Source organism: Rousettus aegyptiacus, unplaced genomic scaffold (assembly GCF_014176215.1).
Source record: "Rousettus aegyptiacus isolate mRouAeg1 unplaced genomic scaffold, mRouAeg1.p scaffold_m13_p_14, whole genome shotgun sequence".
Taxonomy (NCBI): Eukaryota; Metazoa; Chordata; class Mammalia; order Chiroptera; family Pteropodidae; genus Rousettus; species Rousettus aegyptiacus.
Window position 1 is genome coordinate 40,826,160 of NW_023416289.1, and position 25,087 is coordinate 40,851,246.

A 25,087-nucleotide genomic window follows, 5' to 3' on the forward strand; every position below is an offset into this window, starting at 1 on the left:
GTAGTTATTATTATTCTTTATTCCTGTTTTCAATACATTTTTTTTTCTTCTTAAGGAAGTCCCTTCAACATTTCTTGTAATACTGGCTTGGTGATGATAAATTCCTTTAGCTTATTTTTATCTGGGAAGCCCTTTTTTGAGCTTTAAGTTCTAAAGGAGGGCTTTGCTGGATAAGGTGTTCTTGGTTGTAGATCCCAGGTTTTCATCACGTCAAATATTTTGTGCCAAGCCCTTCCGTCCTGTATAGTTTCTGCTGAGAAATCAGCTGCCAGTCTCTTGGGTGCTCCCTATTTGCGTAGGTAGCTATTTGCTTTTCTCTTGCTGCTTTGGACTTTAATGGTAATGTGTCCTTGTGTGGGCCATTCAGGTTCATCTTTTTGGGGGCTCTCTGAGCTTCCTTATGTTGTGTGTCTATTTTCTTCACGAAGTTATGGAAGTTTCCCATCATTATTTCTTCAAATAGCTCTTCAACGTCTTGTTTTTCATCGTGTACCCCTATGGCACAGATATTTTTACCTTTAATAGTGTCCCATAGTCTCCATAAATTATTATTATACTCTTAGCTTCTTTTTTCTTGCCATTCTGATTGAGTATCCTTGGGTTTACCATCCTCTATCTAGGCCATTTATTCACGTTGTTTATTCCATTTAATATACCTTTCATCTCAGATAATGTGTCCTTCATTTCTGACTGGTTCCCTCTATAATTTCCATTTCCATGTATATGCTTTTTTATCTCTCTGTTAAAGGTCTCACTGGGTTCATCTACTCATCCCTTAATTTTATGGAACATTTTTTAACCAATGTTTTGAACTCTGCATCTGTCAGATTGCTTGACTTCATTAGATCTGGATCTCTGTTGTGTTCTCTCATATGGTTTCTGGTTCTTTACCTTCCCATTTTGCCTGCCTTTCTGTGTCTGTTTCTATGTACTAAGCAAAACTCATAAGTCTCCCGGTCTTCTTAGTGAGACTTTGTTAAGTAGGTGTCCAGTGGCACAGTCTTGAGTGGGATTCAGTTGCAGGCTAAGTTTAAGTTTAGGCTTTGCCCCTCTGGGGATACCTGTTAAGATTCAGCAAGCAATCCACAGATGCTGTGCTTTTAGTTCCCTCAAAAGGCCACACCAGAAACCGAGGCCATCTGCCACCAGTGTCAATCTCGGTGCTGCTCAGTAAGAAGCACTAGACTAGCCAAGAACACAACTGGATATGGCTTGGGTAGGACCGCGAGTTAGGGAATGCAGAATTTCAGGAAATCTTCTGGGCAGAGGGACCTCTGTTATCCAGTTCACACCCTGAGAGTGGGAGGAGTCAACAGAGGAACCGCTGACACTTCTGCCTGGGAGAGAGCCTTGCCTCTGGCATTCGCTGCAACAACACGGAGTTCCCCTATATGTCCTTGGTGCCCCCATGCAGCCTACCTGGCACTAGTACTCAGAGCGAGCAGGTCTATGATTGTAAAAGTTCAGTTGTAGACATGATCCCTTTAAGAGGCATCTGCAGCTGCTGGCTGCCACCGCCATAGCCTCCGTCTCATTCAGCCTCTCAGGACTGAGAAGCCTCATATCTTTGTCCTCTCCTACCTTCGACCGTTGCAAGGTGATTTCTTATTTCTCTCCCTAGTCATAGGGCTTCTGTTCTTCTAGGTCCCAGGCGACTCTGCCTGCTGTTTGCTCTGTGTTTCTGTCACAACCTGGACATGATTGCAAGAAGAGTGAACAAAGCCTCTATCATTGACACCATTTCCCCCCTCCTCTCTCAAATTTTGACTCTTTTGATTGCTATTACAACTGAGTATCTATTGTCAGCCCCAAATTCAGTGGTCGTTAGGTTACACACACCCCTTTGCTTAAAATTCCCCCATGGGTCCCATTGCACTCTAGATAAAAATAAAATTACCCATGAGACCCTGCACGATTTGGACTACAGCCTCCATCTCTGAGCTCATCTCCTACACTCTCTCTGGATCGCATCAGCGCACTGGCCTCCTCATCCATCCTTGCATATTTTAGGGCTTCTCTTACCTCAAGTCCTTTGCACTGGCTAGTCCCCCTTCCTGGAATGCCCTTTCTTCAGAGACTATCATGGCTTCCTCCCTCCTGTCCTCCTGAAGTTGCCCAAAAGTTCCTTTCTTAAGGACTTCCCAGATGCCCAAATGAACTGGTGCACAGTTCATAGGGAAATGTCTGTCTAATTTCATCTGAGTGGAGGCATTTATGTTTGTCAGAGGTAACAGATGTTGGAGATGTCACCATGAAGGAATCTGATCCCAGCATTGCCTGGAGACAGACGTTCTGGGTCCATCCCTTCCATCTGTGGGTGCAGAGTTTCTTGGATGGGGTGTCTAGAAACAGACTCTGAGATGGAGATGCCCATGCAGAGGTTCGCCATAGAAGCCTCAAGGGAGGGGACATCTTTGGGGGCTCCATCAGGTAAGGTGGAAGAATGGAGCAGCAGATGGTGGTGGACTGTGGCATGGCTGCACTGGGTCCTCTGTGCAGTCCATCTTACAAGGAGCTCTGGGGCTTTGGTGGCCCATAGAGGTGTCCCAGATTGAATGGAAAGGCTAGCTCAAACTCATGCATCGACCAATGGTTGGATGTGGCTTTCTGTGGAGACAGCATCCACATGGGTGAGGTACTCTTTTTGTCCAAAGGCATTCTCAGAAAGGGATCAGCTCTGAGTCATTAGCAGCAAACGCTGCAAGGAGATGGAAGTGTGTGTCTCAGTCACATAGGAGGCCTGGGCCACCATCACGTCATTCTCCACACAGGCAGGACAGCAGATGCTTTCTAACCTTCTCTAAGTATTTGGCAGTATTAAGTCAAGGTAACAACCATTGAATAAACATGTCCTGGCCTCCTTCCCTCACAAACAAGCCTTCCTAACCATTTGGAAAGAAAGGTTTCATCTGAATATTCTGAGGTCCTCCAAGGAATGTGGCAGTTGAAAGGGACCCAGCCCTGGCCCTCCTTTCCTTCTTTCTCACTTCCAGATCTATCTTCTACCGTGCAGCATCTCCCACACACATGTGGACACTCAGCCTGAACTTGTATAGCTCCATCCGCACCTGTAACCACCCGCCTCAGGCCTAGGTGTGCATATGCCAGTGGCACAGGCTGCCCTTGGAGGGTAGACCTAGAGAACCACTCGAGGCCATTGGACAGGAAATCCCAGCTGTGCAAAAGAAAGTCCAGAGCAGGGTCACAGCTCCAGAAAAGCAGGAACCCTAGACCCACAGGTATTCCTCTGACATCCCCATTTCATGGACATGACTGGAGGAGAGTCAGAGGACCCGGATGTGTTTCTTAGTTCCTCCATTAAAAAAAATGTCGTAAAATACACTCAACATAAAATTTACCACATTAACCATGTTTAAGTGTACAGTTCACTGGGATTAAATAGTCACATCATCTTGTACAACTGTCACCAGCATTCATCTCTAAAACCTTTCATCTTGCAAGTCTGAAACTCTGTCCCCATTAACAACTTCCTACTTCTTCTCTACCAGAGGCAACCACCATTCTACTCTCTGTCACTCTGAATTTGACGACTGTAGGCACCTCATAAAAGTAGAAGCATACTATATTGTTTCTTCCTTTTCTTTTCCTTTCTTTTTAGAACTGACTTATTGTATCACATGTCAGAATTCCATTCCTTTCTGAGGCTGAATAATATTCCACTGTATGAATGGACCACATTTTATATACCCATTCACCTGTCGACAGACACTTAAGTTGCTCTCACCTTTTGCCTACTTTGAATGACTTAACCAACATTGCGTTCATAAATGGCTCCACCCAACCGTAGTAGAATATACTTTCTTCACAAATAAGCATGAAACATTTACTAAGATATACCACATTCTTGGCTGGAAAATAAATCTTGACAAATTATTAAAAGAATAGATATAATATGTTCTCCACTCTTGGACCATAGAGAAATTAAACTAAAAATTAAGTTAAAAAAAAAGATGTAAAAAAAATATGTGTATGTAGTTGCAAACAAAACAACACATTAACCCATGGGTTGGTAATCATGGGTGAAAGAGAAAGTCTCAAAGGTAACAAAATTTTTGAGCTAAATACAAATCAGAATTGTGGGGTACAGCTGAGTCACACTTAAGGGAATTTAAAGCATTGAAAGCATATATTATGAAAGGAGAAAGATCTAAAATCGATAACCTCCTAAGTTTTTATCTGAGGAAACTAGACAAAGTAGAGCAAATTACAGGAAGCAGAAGTAAATAATAAAAAAATTAAAGCAGAAATCAATGAATTCAATATTTTGGGGAGATAGAATCAATAAAATGAAAAACTGATTCTTTTAAAAAGGCCAATAAAATTGATCTAGCCAGAATAATGGGGGGGAAAAGAAAAGAAGACACAAATTACTAATATTAGAAACAAAAGTGGAGGCATGATTACTGATCTATGGACAACACAAAGATAATCAAGGACTATTACAAACAACTCTATGTTGTAAATTTGAACATCTCGATGAAACGTACCAATTCTTTGAAGAATATAAGCTATCAAAATTCACAAAAGAAGAAATAGATGGCTGGAATAGTCCTGTGTGTATTAAAGAAATTGAAGTTGTATCTGAAAACCTGAAGAAAGAGAAGAAGGAGGAGACGATGGAATAAAAAAAGGAGAAGAATGAGGGGGAGGCAGGAGGAGAAATCTAGAGGCCCAGATGGTTTACCTGGTGAATTGTACCAACTGCTTAAAGAAGAACTAAAACCAATTCTAAACAGACTCTTCCAGAAGAAGAGGGAGCACTTCTGACCTTATCGTGAGACCAATATTACTCCAATACTGAAAACGGACAAGACACTATAAGAAAACTACAGACCAGTAGCTCTTATGAACAGACATTAAAAATCCTTAGCAAAAACTTAATCAAATTAAGTCTAACAATACAGAAAAAGAATAAAACATCACACACAAAAAAAACCCCAATGTATTTAACCTTATAAATAAATTAGGGAAAATGTGATTGTTTATATGCAAGAAAGAGCTTTTGACAAAATTCACTATCTATTTATGACACATAAATTCAGCAAATTAAGAATAGAGAAAACTTTCTTAATCTAATAAGGCTATCTTTGAAAAAGCTATAGATAGCATCATACTTAATGGTGAAGGACTAAATCCTCTCCCCCTAAGGTCTGGAATGAGACAAAGATGTTCTTCTCAGTTTTATTCACCATCATACTGACACTGCCAGCTAATGCAATAAGGCAAGAGAAAGAAATAAACAGTATACAAAAAAAAGGAAGAAATAGAACTGTGCTTATTTGCAGATAACATGAGTGTCTCTATAGAAAATCCTCAAGAATACATACACACACATGCACACACACACACACACACACACAGACACACAAACAAATGGAGCTAATAAGTGAGTTTTACAAGGTCATAGACTATGTGGTCAACATACGAAAGTCAAATATATTCTTATGTGAATAATTAGAACCTATTTTTAATACTATTGAAGTTAGCACCCCTAAATGAAGTACCGAGTTCTAAATATTACAAAATTTGTGAACAAAAAACGACAAAACACAAAGAGATAAAATAAATAAATGGAGAAAATTGCCATGTTCATGACTGAAGGCTCAATATTGTTAAGATGTCATTTCTTCCCAATTTGTTCTATAGATTTAACAAATCCCAATAAAAATCCCAGTAAGAATTTTGTAGAGAGCAACAAGCTGATTCTAATATTTGTATAGAAAGGCAAAAGAACTGGAAGAGCCAAAACAATTCTAAAAAAGAACAAGGGTGGAGGACTCATTGGATATCTTTACTCTAACTCTACAGTAATCAAGATAGGGTGCTACTGGCAAAATATAGACATATGGATCAATGTAATGAAATAGCCCAGAAATAAACCCATAGTCAACTCATTTTTGACAAAAAATATAATGGGAAAGGATAATATTTTCAAGAAATGATGCCACAACAACTGAAAATCCATATGCAAAAAATACCCCATGAAAAGCAAAACATAATAACAACAAACAAACAAAAAACACGTAGCTACATATCTCACAACTTATATAAAAATTGACTCAAAATGTATCATAGACCTAAATGTAAAACTATAAAATGGCTAAAAGAAAGTATAAGAGGAAATCTCTGTAAACTTGGGTTTGCTGATAAGCTTCTAGATATAACATCAGAAATGCATTCCATGATAGAAAATGTAGTAAATTATACTTAATCGAAATTAAAAATGTTTGCTCTGCAAAAGACACTGTGAAAGTATGGAAATAAAGGGGTCAAATATATGGGGACAGAAGGAAATTTAACTTTATTTTATTAACCAATATCATCCCAATAAATCTGATTAAAAAAGAAGTGGTACATATACACAATGAACTATTACTCAGCCATGAAAAAGAATGAAACCTTGCCATCTGCAACGACATGAATGACACTAGAGTGGAGTAAGTCAGACAGAGAAAGACAAATGCCATATGATTTCACTTACATGTGGAATCAAAAGGATAAAAAATGAACATACAAAACAGAAATAGATTCATGGACACAGAGAACATTCCGACGGTTGCCTCATGGGAGGCAGGTTGGGAGGATGGGTGAAAAAGGACAAGGGATTAAGAAGTGCAAATTGGTAGTTACAAAATTGTGATGGGGATGGAAGGCATAAAATAAGAACTATAGTTAATAATATTGTGATAACTTTGTATGGTGTCAGATGGATAATAAATTTGTAAGTTATGTAAATGTCTAATCACTGTGTTGTATACCTGAAACTAGTATTATACTGTATGTCGACTGTAACTGAAAAATAAACAAATATATACTTAAAAATTACAATGTCAAAATCCTAGAATTGTGTATTAACCATGGTTCCCAATTGTTTTGGCTCAGAGAACGTTGGAAGGTTGGTAGGAAGTGCTGGGTGGTGCACGGAGGAAGCACATTCAACAAGAATAATAACTTGCAATGACAGAAATGAAAGCGCTGTGGTTATGTGACAGTTTAGTGCAGGGGCAAATAGTGTCATATGCAGGAGTTTTTTTGCTTCAAGTATCACACTATGATATGATAATTGGTGTTTGTAATGAAGAATCTGAGTCTCCAAGATAGGGGGTTCATGGGTGACTGAATGCAAATTAGTTTTGTTGTACAACATGTAAGAAAATTTGCTTTGGTAGAAGAAGACTAAGCAGCTTCTTTTCTTGATTGACTGAATAAATGAGGCATCATCTTCAGGCAACCATTTGAAAATAGCTGTTCTATCCACTTGAATTTGCTTTGAGTCTTAGTTGCAGTCAACCTGAAGGTTTGCAAGAAAATTTGTAATTTCTGTTCACTGAAACACTAGATTAAAGTGATCACCTAATGTTATTGGAAGCATAAGATGTGTTTATCCCTAAAAGCTGTAATTAGCCCCTGAACTCGTGGGCTATCTCTGACATTTTAAGGTCTGAACTCAATGAAAATCATAAGAAGAGATAACAGCCTTTTATACTTGGCAGGAGTAGGTGGCGCATTTACCTAGCATGCATTGTTTAACATTAGTCTCTTGAGAGATTCTCCAAATATCTCAGTTTTGGCTTTCAGGAAATAGATGTCCTAGGCCCCAGCCAAATGAGTTGGTGGCTTCCCAAAGTTTCCATTCACGTCTTGATTCCATTGCTTTACTCCTTTTTCTAGGTGCTGGAGGGAGACCTACTGCTTGCCTGTCTCCTCTGGGAAACTCTCCCTGACTGCAGCCTGTCTCCCCATCTAAGCACCTCACTCCTTCCAGTCCTGCACTGTTTATTTTCTGTCAGTTTCTAGGTGAGGGAGGCAGTCACCTGAGGTCTTTGCCTAATCTAGGAAGAATGGAGCTGGGAAAGGCATCTAGGAGGCCAGCTTGATGAATTGAAGGGAAAAGAAAGGGCTCAGAAAGGTGAGAAGGAAAAAACTGTTCCTCCCTTACTTCCTCCTCACCTCTCACCTTCCGTATCCCCGCCTCTCCCCCTCCCCCACCCATCACAACCAACAAGTACATAATCAGCTTCCTGAAGGCAGTGAGAGAACGGGGCGTATCTGGGCCAAGAGCTTATGTAAGTAAGGAGGGTGCGAGAGAAAGCGATTTCAGGGTGACAGAAAACAAAAGAAAGAAAGTAGTAGTGGGCAGGGAGAGAGCAAAAGAGCCAGGGAGAGACAAACGAGACAAAGGGTCAGAGAGAGCAGAAAAGAGTGAGCTTGGGAGGGAGCAAGGGAGCGAGGGAATGATGAACTGGGACCCAGAGAAACAGGGAGAAGGAATCAGAGAGAGACACAAGACATGGGCAGAGGGAGAGAGAGAGACGAGGACGGAGAGAGATCCATGCACAGAAAGGAAGACACAGAGCTAAAGACAGACACTCACGGATGTGTAGACAGAGACAGACTGAGAGAGACCTGGAGAGACCGAAGGAAGCAAGAAATAGAGATTCAGAGGAAAGAGCCAGAGAAAGACAGACAGACTGATAGAGAAGATCAGCAAGAAGGACAAAAAGACACAAAGAAAAGCAGAACTAGTCCCACGAAGGGACAGAGACATGCTTGGGCAGAAACAGAGGTGGCAGCAGGAGGGAGACACGTGGGCCAATTAAAGCGATAGGGGGCCTGGCCGAGCCTTGTGAGCAGCTGGCACAGCCATTACTTTTCTCACAGAACTGCGTGATCTCTTTTAACCCCAACAGCAAATCTCACTGGTGATGCTTACGGCTATTACTTAAAGCACTGACTCTGTCCCACGCACCTTCTAAGTAAGTACCTTGCACATATCTGACCTAGTCCCACAACAGCCCTACACGGTAAGTGTAACTCTCATCCTCATTTACAGAGGAGACAGTAAAGCATGCCGAGGGTTTAGTCGTAGTTTCTAGCCAGGAGCCAGGATTCAATGCCCAGGCTCCGATCTCTCATTTTAACTCTCTGCTCCCCCAAAAAAGAGCTGGGGACTTTAGACTGGACTCGAGGTTTGGAGAAGTGAGGGTTCTCAGCCTGGAGACCAAAGACTGATGGAGGGAGCCTGTGAACGCTCTGAAATGATCGTGCAACACATGCACCCAGAGAAACCGTGCTCAAGTGTTTTGGACCCTGAGGAGGTACAGAGCTTATTAATTCCACGCATGGTTATTCTGATCCCTACCGTATGTCGGGCACTTTTCTGGAGGATGAAGCATCCACAGGGACCAAAGCAGATGGCTAGAATTCTTGCCCTCACAGAGCTGTCATTTGGGCAAGAGGAGATATTGTCTAATTGCTCCTCGAGTGTGTCAAGTCTGCTTTCACTTCAGGACCTTTGTCCTTGGTTTTCCCTCTGTGGGAGTGCCTCTCCACATTTCCCATGGTCGGATCTTAGAAGTCACCTCCTCAAAGAAGCCCTCCCTGACCACCCAGCCTAAAGCAGCCTCCACCAGTCAGTAGCCATCATATTTCCTTGTTTAATTGTCTTCATGGCCTTTATCACTAGCTGGAGTCATTTTATTTATTCACTATTTTGGTTGCTTTTAATCTGCCATTCTTGCTAGAATTTACCAATTCCGTGAGGGTTTTGATTGGCATTTTCCTAATAGCTACTGAAATTGAGAATCTTTTCATATGTCTGTGGGTCCGGTGTATGTCTTCTTGAGAGAACTGTTTGTTCAGGTTCTCTGCCTGAAACTGGAGGGAAAGTAGGCTCATACTACCTGCTCCAAGCACAGCCAGAAGACTGAAACAGGTGTTGGGCTAAATAGATTAAGTGTTTATGAGAGGGTCGGAATTCCCAGAGGCACAGGCGGGCTATTGCTCTAAAAGTCTGGCTCCTGGAGTGTCTTGAGATCATTGGTTAAATAAGAAAATTAGCATTCATGGAAACTAAGGAAGTGGAGGTGGCCAAGGCCATCTATCTTGCCTTTTTAGCCAGAACTTGTTTCCCAGGCCACCAGAAGGGAGGCAAAAGGAATTGGGTGGCTGGTCCTGGAATCATTCTGCTGCATCATTCTGTGACCTTGCTCTTTGGCAAAACTAGGTCATCAGGGGAGTAATTGCTTTCCCAAGTGATTGAGAGCAAAATGTGCTGCTTAGTTACAGGAGCAGTTAGCGTTTTTGAGGACGGCGAACCAATCACCTTCTCAAGTAGGGCAGGCAGACAACGTTCATAGGTACAGCTGAAGGACCACACAGTGCCCATGGGAGACAGCAGAAAATGTCCTTGGGAACAGATATTGCCCAGAGAGTCCTTTGTTTTGTTCATTGTCTTCCTCGGGGCTGCTAACCAAGAGGCCCTTTTTGTCTTCCGGGGATAAGGAGGGCTGTGCTGGGACTAACCCTATATTCTACCCTGATGTAGTTCCTTTATGCCGCAATCTTTGTGTCAGTTTTTCTGGTCATGGGGTCCTTGTATCAGGTCCTTCTTCATGCCCATTTTTTCATTGAATCGATTGCTTATTGTTGTTGAATTGTATGAGTTCTTCGTATATTTTGGATATTAGCCTCTTATCAGATACATTGGGTTGCTATATTTTTTGTTGGTGCTTTCTTTTGCTGTGCAGAAGCTTTTCAGTTTGATAGAGTCCCATTCATTTTTGCTTTTACTTCCCTTGTCTTTGAGGTCAATTTCATAAAATCCTCTCTACATCCAAGGTGTATGCTTGAAACCTATATAATTTTATTAACCAATGTCACCTTGATCAATTTAATTTAAAATACTCTGTGAGGGGAGGGACATTGATTTTTGTGTTCTGTCTGTTGTAGCCTCTGTGCCTCCTTTAACATGTAATGTGTGCTCACCAAACCTCTATTGATCACTAATGGCAACAAACATACATGTAACGCTCCCTGTGGACCACTAAATGCACCATGCTTCTCGCATGTCTTAACATTTAGTTACTAAATTAATAATATTTAGAAAGAACCTTGAAACCCTCCAAGGACCCATGGAGATGGGGGAAGTGAGGCAGAACTTAAGAAATTTGTTCAAACTCACAGAACTGGATGATGGCAGCGTCACAGTTCTAACTCAGGCACTGTGACTCTGGAGCCCTTGCTCCTCACCGCTCTGCCCTGCAGGTCACCTGAGCCCATGCTTCCTGCGTTCGCACCCCTCGCCAGAGCTCGATGGAGCACTACTCAATATCAGGTGCCCGAGCCTCTAAGGCTGTCTCATTTGTACTCATGGGATTCCAATTTATGGAGGTAACTGAGTGACACCATAGAGAGGTCGATGCTGTTGGAAGAAAACTTTATTAGTCACATTCCCTCCAAAAACGAGAGCACGAAGGCCTAGAGGGAGAAGCTCCACTGCTGGTCAAGATACTACAAACTCAAGGGGTTTGCCACTTAAGATGCTCTCTCTACTCCAGAACATTGTCGTTAGGTAGTTTTATTTACCTGCAGCAAGTAAAGGAGACAGAGGATGCACATCCAATGTTTGTCTTCCAGAAGGGAGTCACCACTTATATGCGCCAGTTGCTTAATTGCATGTTAATTTCTTCTGTGGAAAAAGCTAAACTTTCCAGTCAACTTCATCCTGTTACAGCTGCCTCTGCAAAATGCTGTGCTACTTTTTAATATTTAGCAAGAATAACATTTATTAAGAACCTTGAAATCTTTGTCTTATCTAACAAGGAGGTAGAAAGGGGAGAGGGGAAGGGGATGGGATAGGCTGCAGCCTTTATTAGGGTTTCCAAGGGAGACAGAATAAAATTCGCTAATTTAAATAATTCTGGTGGCTTTAAGGCATAGGTGCTGTCCCTAGTTGTCTGGTATCCGGCCCCGGGTTGATTTAGGAAAATCAATTTTATGGAAAACATTGACTTCGTGTGCTGCGTTAGCTAAAGGAGGTGGTTGGGGACACCAGTTGGCTTGTTTGTGAGAGGAAGCGATCCACCTTCTCCAGCAGTCAGTCAGCTGGCCCTGGGAGGGGCAGTCTGGCCCCAGCCAGTAAGGCCACAAATGCAAAGAGAGAAAGAGGCCAGTCACAAGCGACCCCATATTGTGTGGTTTTATTATACAGAATATGCAAAAGTGGCAAATCCAGGGACACAGAAAGCACTGGTGTACAATCTTTAAAATTCTTGATGTTTTGTGTTCTGGGAATTTCACCTTAGTTTAAAAATATCTGGGGAGAGATCTTTGGTAAAGCGTTTTAGCGTTAGAGCCAGGGAGACAGAGCATGAATCTTATTCCTCCACTCACTAGCCTGTGGCCTCAGACAACTGACGCCATTGCTCGGCCTCTATTTACTCGTCTGTATGATGAGTGTGCTCGTTGTACCCAACACATGGGGTTATTGGGAGGAGGGTTCAAGCAGGATCATGTATGCAGAGACCCTGGAACACGGAGAGCTGACAAATGGAAGCCATGGTTGTTCTGAGGAAGGAAGAAGTCCCTCAAGGGGAGCCCTGGCTTGGGTGGCATAGCTGTAGAGACAACTCGAGCCAAGTTTCCCCTTTCATCTCTCTCTTTCTGTATATACACACAGCACCTGGAATTCTATTAATGGAGGAAAGGAAAGCGCTTCCTTGAGTCGTTAAGAAGAGCTGCAGCATGGTGGAAGGAGATGAATTGCATGGAGATAGCACCCAAGAAAGCGGAAGGGTACTGGCTTATAGTAGGTCTCTCAGATGCAGGAAAACATGGAGCAAGTCAGGTTCATCTCCTGTAGAGGTGAGGGTGCTTCATGACCCTGAAATTATGTGAGCCCTCCCTTCAAAGCCCTCAGCGGGACAAGAAGCGGATCTGGTATTTTGGGGGCACCTGGCTCACTCCAAACTCCAGGGGTGTGATGTCAATGTCCTCAGGGGCCACGGGGCTGGCCACAGAGAAGTTCTGGAGGATGGTAGTGAAGAAGAGGAATAATTCCGCATTGGCGATACTTTCGCCAATACAAATGCGCTTGCCTGTGGACACAGAGGATCACAATGTAAACCTGGAGTGGATGCACATTCTTCACCCAGAGCCCAGATACCTGTGTCCATTGCACTCCCACTGCATGGGACTGGCTTTAAGCTGAAATTCAGAGTAGACTTTTATGAGAGTTCTCAAACTCTCTGAAAGCAGGGTGCACATTGTAGCTTCTGTTGAGATTTCCAAGGGGTTTGGTTGTCCCCATGGAATCTAAGGGCCTTCATCCTGTTCGATTTGTGCATGTGTGTGTGTGTGTGTGCGTGTGTGTGTGTGTGTGTGTTTGTGCGCACGCACGTGTGCCTCCACATGTGTAGTAGCTATGCGCATTTGTAGAATGGTACCTATCTCACAGGGCTATTGTGAGGTTAAAGAAGTTAATATTTGTAAAAATTCTTAGGATAGCACCAGGTCGGTGCTCAGGGTCCTGTAGGTGTAGTTAGTGCTTAGTGTTTGATTCTGAGTGTGGGTGGTGGGAAGTCTGTGGAGTGTGTATCTGCACTATGTGTGATTGTCTGTCTCTGGGTTTCTTCTTATCTCAGCCTGAGAGCCATGGGTTTCAAGAGTTCTGAAAAAAAAAGCCATATTGTACATAAATTTGTGAACAGGGCTGTTGCACACGATGTGGGAGTTCATGGCTTCCACCACATTCTCAGAGGCATAAGGGCCACTCCCACACTTTAATGAGATGTAAACCACAGGCTTGGAGAGAAATGAGGAAAATGGGGGCCCAGAAAGCTGAGACAGAGAGACCCGGAGCCTCTTCCTTCATTCGGTGGTTGTTGATTTGCAAGCTGAGGACCTTAAAAAGGCCATCAGCTTTTTTCAAGGATGGGTCTCCACACACTTCCTGGATTTTTCAAGGTGTTAGATTTTGTGCCTGTGTGGAGGTATCTGGGGAAGGGTTCACACATTTTTTGGCATATCCAGAGTTTAGGAGAGGGGAGTTTAGACATCCTGGGGGCAGATCTCTTGGCAGGTTCCTCTGCAAACAGCTCTATGACAACGACTCTTTCCTGAGCAGCCTGTTGTCTCCCTCCCACTGGTCCTCTCCATCCCTGGGGCTGTCCTTTGGACACCCTGTGGTACATCTTTGGATCTGACGCCTTTTGTCTTTCTTTCAGTGCATAGCAGGCTGTTTCCATCCTTTTCTATGGCTTCACCTCCTGTCGGGCACTGGTTCTGTCTTTCTTGTATGGTTTCTCTTTATTTCTGCTTTCCTCGTCTTGTTGAACTCTCTGTGTGTCTCTGTCTGTTTGGGTCTGATTCTGTCTTCGACTCTCTTACTCGTATTTTTCATCTTTCTCTACAGATCCCTTTCCTCTCCTTGCTGTTTCTTGCTCTCTGCTTATGTCGCTCTCTTTTTTCTCTTGATCGCTTATTCGGCTTTTCTCCCTCTTCTTCCTCCTCTCCCACCTTCGCCTCCTCCATTTACTGTGTCATATCCACACTCTATCTCTTTCTGCTTCTATCTCCAATTATCTCTTTCCACTTGTGTCTCTCTCTGTCCCTCTCTGTTTCTCACTCACTCTATTCTTATCTGTCTGTCTCTGTCCTTATTCCCTGCACATCCACCTCTCTCTAAACTTAAGACACATGATCGAATGGAGGAATTGACCCTTTCCCCACCACCCGCATGTTCCCAGCTCTCAGTTAAGATGAAGTGAGGGAGGAGGCCATTGTACTGGGCAGAGCCAGGGGCTCTGGGTCACTGAAATCGCTGATGGAACTCAGGACTAAGAACTTGATTCTGGGGTCTTCCTTAATCCCAGAGGATGAGGACACTGGGCTTCGTTTTTTTTCTTAATGGTGCCAGAGTGCAGAATGGGCATAGAGATAAAGCAAAACATGTCAAGACCCTCTTCGAACTTCCAGTGGTGACAGGAGAAACCTCTATTTTCATAGGCTTTCAAGGCCCTCCAGCTGGGCTCTTCACCCTTATCTCCTCTCGTAAACCACACCCCAGGCTCCTTGGGTTCATCTCCCTTCAGGCTTTGCCCCTGATGTTTCCTGTTTCTGGAGGTCTCTTTCTGGTGCTTGATTGATATTCACTCATTAGGTCTTGGCAGAGAAGCCAGTGCTTTTCTTCACAGACCCCAGGAGTAGTCACTATTTCCAATCGTGTGCTCCCAAAGTGCTTGAGAACATTTATCACAGTTATGCTTAATAATAATAATAATAATAATAATAATAAGCACTTACTTTGTGCCAAGCAGTTCTAAGCACATTATGGGCATTCATTCCTATAATTAGATATTATTTGGTGGCCCTATGATGAAGGTCCCTCTCCCCTGCTGGACTGTAAATTTTCCGAGGCAAGATCTGTGTCTTTATGTGACTTGTCTGATGCATTATCTTCAATAGAGTATTGACTTTAGAGTAGTGCTCAACAGATATTTTGTACCAAAGTGTAGAGAGGTTAAAATACTTGACCATGGTCCGGCTTACCAAGATGTGGCACTGGTTGGTGATCTCCCTTCTTAAGCCCTCTCGAGGGTTGTAGTGAATGTGGCATGGCATAATACTGGTAAAGCAACTGGCATATCCTAATTGCTGACTAAGAAAAACAAAGACTTCTCCTTGATGTCTCAAGGAGGGGAAGACACCTGCACTCTGGTATCTGGGAAGTAAGTGTAGATCCAGCTTACCTATGGAGAAAGGGATAAAAGCTTCGTTCTTCTTCAGTGCCCCATTGGCATCCAGAAAGTGGTCAGGGTTGAAGGTGTCTGGTGTTTCAAAGTAATGTGGGTCGTAGTGAGCAGAATTCAGCATGGGAAATACGTCAGTGCCCTGAGGGATGATCACAAGATCAAAGATTTTGCCATTTCTTTCCCTATTCCACCCCTGAAAACAAAACAAAAATAAAACCAAACAGGAGGCCCTAGTGATAAAACAACAAGAGATCAAGTTTAGAGATTAAGAAAACCTACGATGCCCACACAAGAAAGGTCACCCAGCTGGCCTCACCTTTGGGATGGTATACCCTCGGAAATAAGTATCTTTGGTAACCATGTGGGCCCCACTTAAAGGGAAGATGTCCGCAAATCTTTGAATTTCATGGAGAACTGCATCAGTGTATGGCATTTTGGCTCGGTCGGCGAGGGCTGGAGGGCGATGCGAACCAATCACCTGGGCAATCTCCTTGTGAATTCTCTCTGCACAGAAGAAGGGGAGCAGTGAACATCATTTAAAAAGGCATTTCAGCAGGGACACTGGTTCCTCTGGGCCAATGAGGCAGAAAAACTATTGTCAAGGATTAGATCATTGACGGTCCTCATAGCAACCAGCTTGGAGTGGGGGGTAGAAGGAAAAGCAACAAGAATTCTCACCCACTCATTACTAATGAATGTTATGGGTTCACACACGTGCACCTCAGTTTCACCTAAAATTTCAGATTAAGAACGCAAAGTTAAGAAATAAAAACAAAAAAATTTTTTCTCATTTTTAAAAGAGAAAAAGAAAAAAGAAAAACAAGGAACTCGTGGCTATGAACCTGTCAAAATTCCTGCTCTAATATGAGTAGAAAATTAGCTAACGTTCACTGCATGTGACGTATAGATGATGCTCTGTTTAAGGTGCTCAGGAACTTTACAGTGAAATAGATCAATAGATTAACCTATGAATAACTGGATAAATAAACGAATACATCAATCAATCAATCAACTCATAAATAAAAAAACTCCTGAGTGGAAGAATGAGTGCGTGTATATGTTTACATATCAATAGGTGAGTTAATAAATTATTAATTATTAAAGTGTACGAAGACAAGTAAATGAACCTAATTAAACAATAAATCACATGAGTGGATGGAGGGCTAGATTTATGGACGAACAAGTGAAGGAATACTCCAGATTAATGGAGAAATAGGTAAATAAAATAATAAATGAATAGATGGCTTGAAGATGAATAAATCAAAGATGGATAAATGAGTCAATTGTAAAACGAATAAATTAAATGCTAGAGGAGGCGAGGATGAATTGAACGACTGACCGATGGAACGATTAAGGAATGAAATCTAGTTGATCAAAGGACAGATGAACGCATAAATGGATATATAAGCCAATGAATCAGTGACCAAGAGTTCATTCAATTAATCACTGTTTCGAAGGGTCAACAGATGAATCAATTAATCCAAATAAAGAATGGGGACTTACAGATGAAAGAATCTGAGTGTACAGATCAATTAATGGATAAAAGCAGAGGTTGACGGATAGGTGGATGGGAGGATCCATCTATAAGCGATCCGAAACAAGGGGAGAACAGATTGACAGATGGTTCATTGTCCATCCACCCACAGGGCTGGCTTAGTTGTCAGCTCATTCAGCCCTGCAGTGCTCCTGATATGAGAGGGGAACGCTGCCTCTCTGTTCGCGCAGGACCCCTCCCCCACTTCTGCCGCCCAAAAGGGGCCAAAAGACGCCCCTCGATTAGGTGTCCCTGGCCCGCCCACCTGCGACGTGGGGATATTTGAGCATTAGCAGGAATCCATAACAGAGAGTGGCGCTGGTGCTCTCAGTGCCTGCGAAGAAGAGCGAGAGCACCGTGTGGATGAGATTCGTCTGGTGGAACTCGCTGCCTGGGTCGGACTTCTCCTGGGGACAGGGGTGGAGCTCGCGTTAAGGGAGGCTGGAACCTTGCTGTGCTCACTTGTCCAGGCACCCTCCACCTGTCTCTGAGTCTCTCACGCCCTCTGGCCCATTTCGCTTTTCTCTGTCCTCTGCATGTCCACCAGTGCGTGTATCTCTATCTCTGTCTCTCCTGGCCTCTCTTCACTCTGCCTCTGTTTTCAGTTCATCTGTTCATCTCTTTGATGTGTTTGTCACACTTACTCTCCCAGTCACTTTCTGCTTGTGCCGGTATGTTTGCCCCTTATACTGTCCTGTATTTCCGACTCCCCGGCCTCACCTTATCCACTTTCTCCTTTCTTTCATCTCCTGGTCCATTCCCTTCCACATCTCCCCTCCCTTTTCCTAATCTCCCCTCCCCATCCTCTCTTCTTCCCTCCCCCACCTCCCTCCTCCCACCTCCCACCTCTGTTCTTCTCACTTGCACCATCTTTTCCTCCCTCTCCCAACCTTCCCCTCTCCCAAATGCTACTTTGTCCATGCGGAGCAGGAAGGTATCGATTAGGTCCTGTGGGGCACTGGGGTCCAGGTTCTGCCTGTGCTTGTCCACGTTGTGGCCAATGAAGGTTTTGACTTCCTGCATGTTTCTGTAGACCTGATTGTGTGGGCCCGGGATGTACTTGAGGAAGCTGAAGAACTCGAACATCTGCAGAGGAGAAGGGGTGGTGAGGTCCTTCTGGAGCAGAGCTGGCTGGTCACCAGAAAGGGGCAGCCCTCCTAGACCCCAACACCTCCAAGGGGAATCTCTGTTCTCTTCTGTCTCTCTCTCTCTCTCTCTCACACACACACACACACACACACACACACACACACACATTATTTTCAACTTTGTCTCTAAAGATCTCTTTATCTCTGCCTTTTTTTAAAGATCGTTTGCTTTTATCTTTTCCTATATTCTCTTGTTTCAAGCCCTCATTTTCTTAGTCTCTTCCTTTAATTCTCTGACTCTATTTCTGCCTTCTCCATTGCTGTCCTTTCTTTCTCAAATCTCTCAGTCCCTGTCTCATTATCTCTCTCTCCCTCCAGGTGCCTGTGTCCTTGTCTCTCCCTGTCGTCCCTGTTCCTCTTGAAACCGGTAGCTGCCTTTCTGGCGCCCCAAAACAGATCATTCTTTTCTCCTGCTCTGGATAGCCATATTGTCCCCACCCTCCCTCACCCGCACCCTGACCTGGCTGGAGAAGGAGTTCGCAAGTTCAAAAGTCTGGTGGAACAAGTCTAGAAGCCTCAGGAATTTAGGGTCACTGTAGGCAAAGCGTTCCCCAAAGACAATGGAGCAGATGACATTGGCGGTGATGGAGTGGAAGAAGAAGGTGGGGTCCTGGAGGGCTCCTAGGAGAAAGAGGCGACATGTCAGGGAACACAGACCCAATGCCTAGCTGCTGCCCATCTCTGTGTAACTGTCCTCCATCACTCAGTAATGATAAAGAAAACAGGAATAATGACAGCTAACACTCACTAGCCTGTATGATGTCCCAGGCCCCAGTCTAAGCACTTCCCGTATGATTTTATTTAATTCTCACCTCTACCTTATGAGGAAGGTATAGTTCTGTTATTGTCTCCATTCCATAGATGGGCCAAAACAGAGGTTAAGTAAGTTGACCAGGGTAACCCAGCGACTCATCGCTGGGGCTTGGATACAGGCCCAGGAAGCCCAGGTTGAGTGGCTGTGTTACTGGTCATCTCTCAGGCCTCGACCTTGACTCTGCGGGGGAGGTACAACTAAGTTCCAGAACAGGGGGAGTGCAGTGGAGGTGTTTCTTTAGTCCAGTGCATGTTCACATTAGAAAGCTCTTCTCTCCCTGTCCCTTTTATGTCATTCCCCTTCCCTTCTTTTGTCCATCTCCAGAGGTATCTCACCTTCAGGAAATCATTCTGCACTTGTTAATGGATGTCTGTATATGCCAGACGTCCCCTGTTGGAGGAAGGGTGGGCTGTGAGCCCAGGAATGTCAGGTCATCAAGTCAGTGTGACCCCTCTCTGCTGGTCTCGGCTGCCTATCTTCTTTCTCTTGTTCCTCTGCAGACTCCCTCCTCAGCTTTTCTGTCCCTCTAATTTTCTCTGCCTTCATTTCTTTCCACCTCTCCAAGTGTCTTCCACTCTCTGTCTCTGCTTGGTCTCTCTTTCTCTGTCTCTCTGTCCGTGTCACTCTGTTTCTTCCTGTCTTTAGTCTCAGCCCCCCTGTCCCTTTCCTCTATTGCTCCGTATGTCCCTGCCTCTCCTCCCAAACCTCTGTGTTTGTGTCTCACGATCTTCTGCTAAAGTACCCTGTCACCTTTATGTCTCATAAACACCCATTTATGAAGAATCTAAAAAGAACCAGAAATGCTTCTCTGACGGCGCATCCAGGACCCAGGTGCAGAAAACTCCAACTGCTGTCCATGCTTACTGCCTACTTGTCAGCAGTTCGCTCAAGAAAACGAAAACACAGTTTGTCGTTTTCAAAGTGTGTGTAGTTTTCCCTTTTCTCCCTTTGCTTTTCTTTATAGAAGTCCTTTTATTTCTTAACCATGAATTGGTTTTTCTGAACGTAAGTAGACGATGTACTAATATCTAGGTTTATATCCTTGATACTATGCACTGCATCTCTTCTTGCTCCCTGTTTCCCTCTCCTACCCATCTCTGTCCATCTGTATGCCCTTCGTGCGTGCGTCCCTGTTCCTTTGTTTGATGGGCTCTCCGGCTCTTTCTTTCTGGATCTCCACCTCTCTTTCCCCACCCACGTACACCGCCTCTCTCTATTGCTTTGCAACTTGCACTTGTCTGTTTCACTTTCTTTCCTCCCCATGCCCCAGACTCACCCTGGGAATTCCGCAGCTCTCCCACCAGACACTGAGCCTCCTCTTGAATCCGCTCTTCCAGACTTCGCTTGCCCATCCCGAAGTTCCTCATGGTGGCCAGAGAGAATCGCCGAAGGACCCTCCAACGTTCCCCATTGGCAAAGATGACGCCTGGGGCATAGGTGGGCATGGGTTGCAGAGGAAGGTGGAGGGAGACTCAGGGCCTCTTTCCAGTCCTTATCCTCTCATCCCAACCCACCTTCCCCTGTACCCATACCCCCATCCCCAACCCTTCCTGGTACCTTTGAGACCCTTACCATATCCCTGGAAGACTTGATCCAAAATGGCAAGTTTTCCCCGACCAGAGAATGACTCCGCTTGGTCCACCAGGGCTTCCCGAATGGTGTCTATCCCACACAGTATGATTACGGGCCTTGGCCCCAGGTATACCGTGAAGATGTCCCCGTATTTGTCTCGTTGCTGCCAAGCATACCAACACCCGGGGTCGCTATTAGTATGCACCTCTGTGGTCATCCCAGTCGTCGAACCATTAAAACACATTTGGATTGGTAATTAACCTCTGCCTCGAAACTCTCCAGGCCAGTCTTCCTTTCACCTTCCCAGGATCTAGTAACTAAAGGATTAACCCATGACCCAGCTGGGGCCTATTTGGTTGGTTGGTGACCCAGGAAATAGAGATGTTTAAATATCTCTGGCATCACCCCCATCTACACTCTTGAGTCTTGCCAGATCTCCCTGGAATCGCAACTATTCTTCTTCAACCTGCTGTTTGTTTCCTGACAATTCCTCCCCAAAAACTACCCTGAACCACCCAGTTGGTAGACATGAAGGGAAAGCGTTGGCCTTCTGGTGGTGATTGTGAATCTGAAAAATCGTAACATCATTAAGCCTCTTGGGAAACCGCTCAGTGGCATTTACTGAAGCAGAAAATTCACACCTCCTTCGTGATTCATAAGCTTCACTCTTAGCTACATACCCCAAAAATGTGTACTTGTGTTCACCTAAATGAAGAACAAGGAGATTCATCAAAACTGTATTAATAAAGTTTCAGCACCATCAATAGAGGATAACTGCACAGTGATACGGCCATGCCATGGAATACTACACAGCAATGAAAAAGAACAGACCACAGCTAACCCAACAACACTAATGAAACTCAGAAGCATTACGTTGAGCATAAGTGACCAGACTGAAAAGAGTCCATAATTCTATTTATATGAAGTTCAAAAACAGGTAACACTAACCCGTGGAGTCACGATAGTGGTCGGGTAGTGAGTGGAAGGGAATTTGATGGAGGTTCCTGGGGTTGGGCCTGTTATTGCTTATCCATATGTCAATTATGCGAGCTCATTTGTTTAAAAAAATTCACTGAGCTGAGTACTCAAGATTTGTGCACGTATTAGGGTGCTGTTAAACTTCAGTAAAAAAGTTGACTTATAATCATAAAAAGGTTCAGTTTACTGAAAAATGTCTCACACTGATCTGCAAAGCCTACTCACTGGTCTCCCTACTCCCGTTGCTGTCCCTTCTGCAACCATTTCACCACCTACCACAAAGTAATCTGATTGAAGTGTTAATTAATTAATTAATAGCCCAGACCTGCTCCAAGCCCTCAGGTGCTCTTGCCACACTGAGGATAAGATGTGAAGTCTCTATCACGGTCCACGCAGCTCTGCAAGACTTGGCCTCGTCACCCCTCTGCTTCTCCCCCACTCACCCTGTGCACACTCAGATTCACCTTCCACGTTGTCCCCAAAACATCCTGAGCTTGCTCCTGCTTCGGAGTTCTTGCACCTACACCTGCCTCTCTCTAATGCCTTCCCCTTGCATCTTTAAGGTCTCTGCCCAGAAACAAAGCAGGATTGAACCTTTGTAATCCAAAGCAGCTCCCGCCACTTTCTAAAATATTACCCTGCTTTCTTCTAATCATAGCTCTCCTCTATCTAATATTTCCTTATCAGTTTATTTTGTATACCCTGCCCAATGCCATACCTAGAACATTCCCAAGCACACATAAGATGCCCAGTAAATAAGTCACTTTTGAATGAGTGAATAAAAGAATGAGTGGATCAAATTAGCTGCCGTTTACTGAGCATTCACTCTACACTATGAAATGTCCTATTTTACCCTCACAACCATCTTACGAGGCACTCGTTCTTATTGTCACAAAGCCAGAGCCGTCTGACTCCAGAGGACTTGAGAGCATATTGGGGATGGAAGAGGGAAGTGCCACCCTGCCCAAACTGACCCATCATGACCTCAGTAGCTCCTTGTTCCCTCTCTCCCTCTCCCACTCTCCCTCTCCTTCTCCCTCTCTGTCCCTCCTTCTCTTTTGGAAAGTTCATAGAAGAGTTTTAATGGTCTGGAATTCTCTAATTTTAATGAAAAATATGTGTGTATATTGGGAGGCGAAGGAGCCCACAACTTTAATCAGATTCTTAAAGGATTTCGGGATCTTGGTCACTCCCAAACTGTTAGGCAGCTTCAGTTTATGAGGACACTGGAGGTAAAGGACCTCTGTGCCACCCTGGCCTCCCCTTTGTGAAGTCCCAGCTGTGTGACTGTGCAACAGTGCTTCCCTCAAGCTAATTCTCTCTGCCTGTACCTGTAAGATGAGAATAACACTTAGCCCATGGGGTTGTTGTAAACAAGACCTGAAGAATTTCCATAATGATGTAGATAAATCTTAGCCACATACTTCTGAAAGAAGAAAGTTTTCAGGAAAGCTTGGTACCCTGTGATACGCTGAAAACAACGAGAATAAATAATGCGTACGTAAGGCCTCTGCCTATGTGACAAAACTCTGTACAAAGCAAAGGAATAACAAGCCCCAGATTCAGGAGTGTGGTCACCATGGAGTGAGGGAGGCGTGAAGATGGACGGAGAAGCAGGAGACAGCTGGAAGTTGGTGTCACGTTTTAGTTCTCCCATCAGAAAGATCGTTCACTTGCAGGGATTACATTATTGATTAATAAATAGACGATCAAACATGAAAGCACACCTGGAAAGCAGTGATTACTCCCTAATGTCAGCTATTATGTTATATTGCTTACCGATAAGCAGGCTCCACCTGGCCTGCTACTGTGCCTTCCTCTCCATCCTCCTCCTGGCCAGTCTTTGCCCTCTTTTGTTGGCAGAGGAAAAACCTGTTTGGCTAGTTACACTGCCCCTTTTTCTTTCCCTTCCAGCAGCAGGCAGGCCCCCAGGTACTTAATATAGGGTGGCACAAGATGTGAAATTCTAAACCATGGGCTCGCACCTCGATACCGCCTCGTGCCCACTTGCCCCCTCCCGAGATAGCACCCATGCACTGACAAACATGTGGGACGCCTCTGGCTGTCTGGCCACCATCCACCATGCTTCATCGCCATGCCTTTTACGGTGCCAACCTTCACACAACCCATCCCTGAGCCTGGAAGTGTGACTTTCTCCTTCTGGTGAGTGACCCCCAAGTACAGAGACTGGGAGCCACCCTCAGACCCCCTCCATTTGCAGCTCACCTCCAGGAAGAATTTGAGTAGGCCTCTTCTGCCCATATGCAGAAAGTTCCCAAAGAAGGGCAGAGGCTGGGGGCCTGGTGGGAGGTGGCCACGTGCCTTTGGATGGCACTTGGGCAGGAGAAGCAAGAGTCCTGTGAGGAGAGCCAGGAGGAGGAGGATGCTGAGCGCCATGGTCCCAGTCTGACTGCCTTCCAGTCCATGACAGTCTCAACCTAGGCCTTTTATCCTAAGCCTGGCCCTTGACTCAGTTACATAACCTCATCCATTACCCTCTGTCCCTGTAATCATTAGCCCGGAGGTTGAACTTGAAAGAAAGGTGCTGACAGTTCATATTTTTTGCTTAGGCAGGCAGTGACCTGCTCACTCCCTTCCCAGATGCCTCAGAAGATACCGTGGTGGTTACCAAGGCTAATGGGAATGAGTGTTCATGCACACACACACGTGTGTTTGTTTTAGTGGGTATAGTAAGCATACACTTTCTACATGTAACCTTGTTTGTGTGTTTATGCTTGAAGGTTTGTTCAGGCCAGCTTGCATCTGTGCATATCCTTATATGATTTTTATACATGAGGATGTATTTTTATTTTTATGAATGTGCTGATGTATTCCTATGCATGAATTGACATGTGCTTATGTACTTTTTCATGTGTGCAGGCTTATATGTATTTCTGTGGGTTCATATGGAAAGGGACATTTGCATTGCCGTAGTGTGGTCATGGTGTGTGTCCTTGTGTGTGAGTCTGTGTGTGCTTATGTGTTTGCGTGACTCCTTGTCTTGGTGTTTGTAGGACCTTCCGGTGCTCAGGAAGATTAATTCCTTTAGTACGTCCTTCTCCATTCTTTCCGTGACCGCCTTGGGTAGAAGTTATGGGAGAAACAGAAAGAGTAGGGAAAGACAGAAATTGGAGACGCAGAGATGGAGGGCATCAGGCTGGAAAAAAGAAAGACCAATTGTGGCAGGGGGAAGTTTGGGACCTCTGGATCTTTGACAGCTCTGACCCGCACCAGGTGGTTCTCTTACTGCCTCTGGCTCTGCCTTCACAGTGTGCATCCATGTCCTCTTGTGCGCGCGCGCTCTCTCTCTCTCTCTCTCTCTCTCTCTCTCTCTCTCTCTCTCTCTCTCCCTGTCTCATTGTCACTGTTTCCCCCTTTAGATTCTGAACTCCAGACGTAGAGAGACTAGGTCCAGTTAGTTAGTTGATGTGTCCACTGGGCTGGGGCTGGTATCTGTCTCCATCATCACTCCAAGGCTCCAGTAGGC

At 44.4% G+C, this 25,087-nt stretch overlaps 1 protein-coding gene across 1 annotated transcript; it reads right to left on the reverse strand.

Annotated features, from left to right (window-relative positions):
- Positions 1 to 11,983: 11,983 nt before the first annotated feature.
- Positions 11,984 to 24,036, reverse strand: LOC107521826 (cytochrome P450 2B11). Its single transcript, XM_016166880.2, has 9 exons — positions 23,827 to 24,036; positions 20,623 to 20,785; positions 20,327 to 20,476; positions 18,697 to 18,857; positions 18,001 to 18,174; positions 17,354 to 17,495; positions 15,871 to 16,058; positions 15,552 to 15,693; positions 11,984 to 12,899 (listed from the first exon to the last, which is right to left on the reverse strand). The coding sequence occupies exons 1-9, from the start codon at positions 23,995 to 23,997 to the stop codon at positions 12,718 to 12,720; spliced, it is 1,473 nt and encodes a 490-aa protein (XP_016022366.1). The 5' UTR covers positions 23,998 to 24,036; the 3' UTR covers positions 11,984 to 12,717.
- Between the last annotated feature and the right edge of the window lie 1,051 nt (positions 24,037 to 25,087).

Excerpts from the sequence above, each read along its gene's own strand:
- LOC107521826 (XM_016166880.2), bottom strand. The coding sequence starts at position 23,997 with ATGGCGCTCAGCATCCTCCTCCTCCTGGCTCTCCTCACAGGACTCTTG. Across the intron at positions 18,858-20,326 it reads AGAGCTGCGGAATTCCCAGG|GAGCCCTCCAGGACCCCACC; the intron begins GTGAGTCTGGGG and ends TCTTTCTCCTAG. Across the intron at positions 15,694-15,870 it reads GAGGGTATACCATCCCAAAG|GGCACTGACGTATTTCCCAT; the intron begins GTGAGGCCAGCT and ends ATCATCCCTCAG.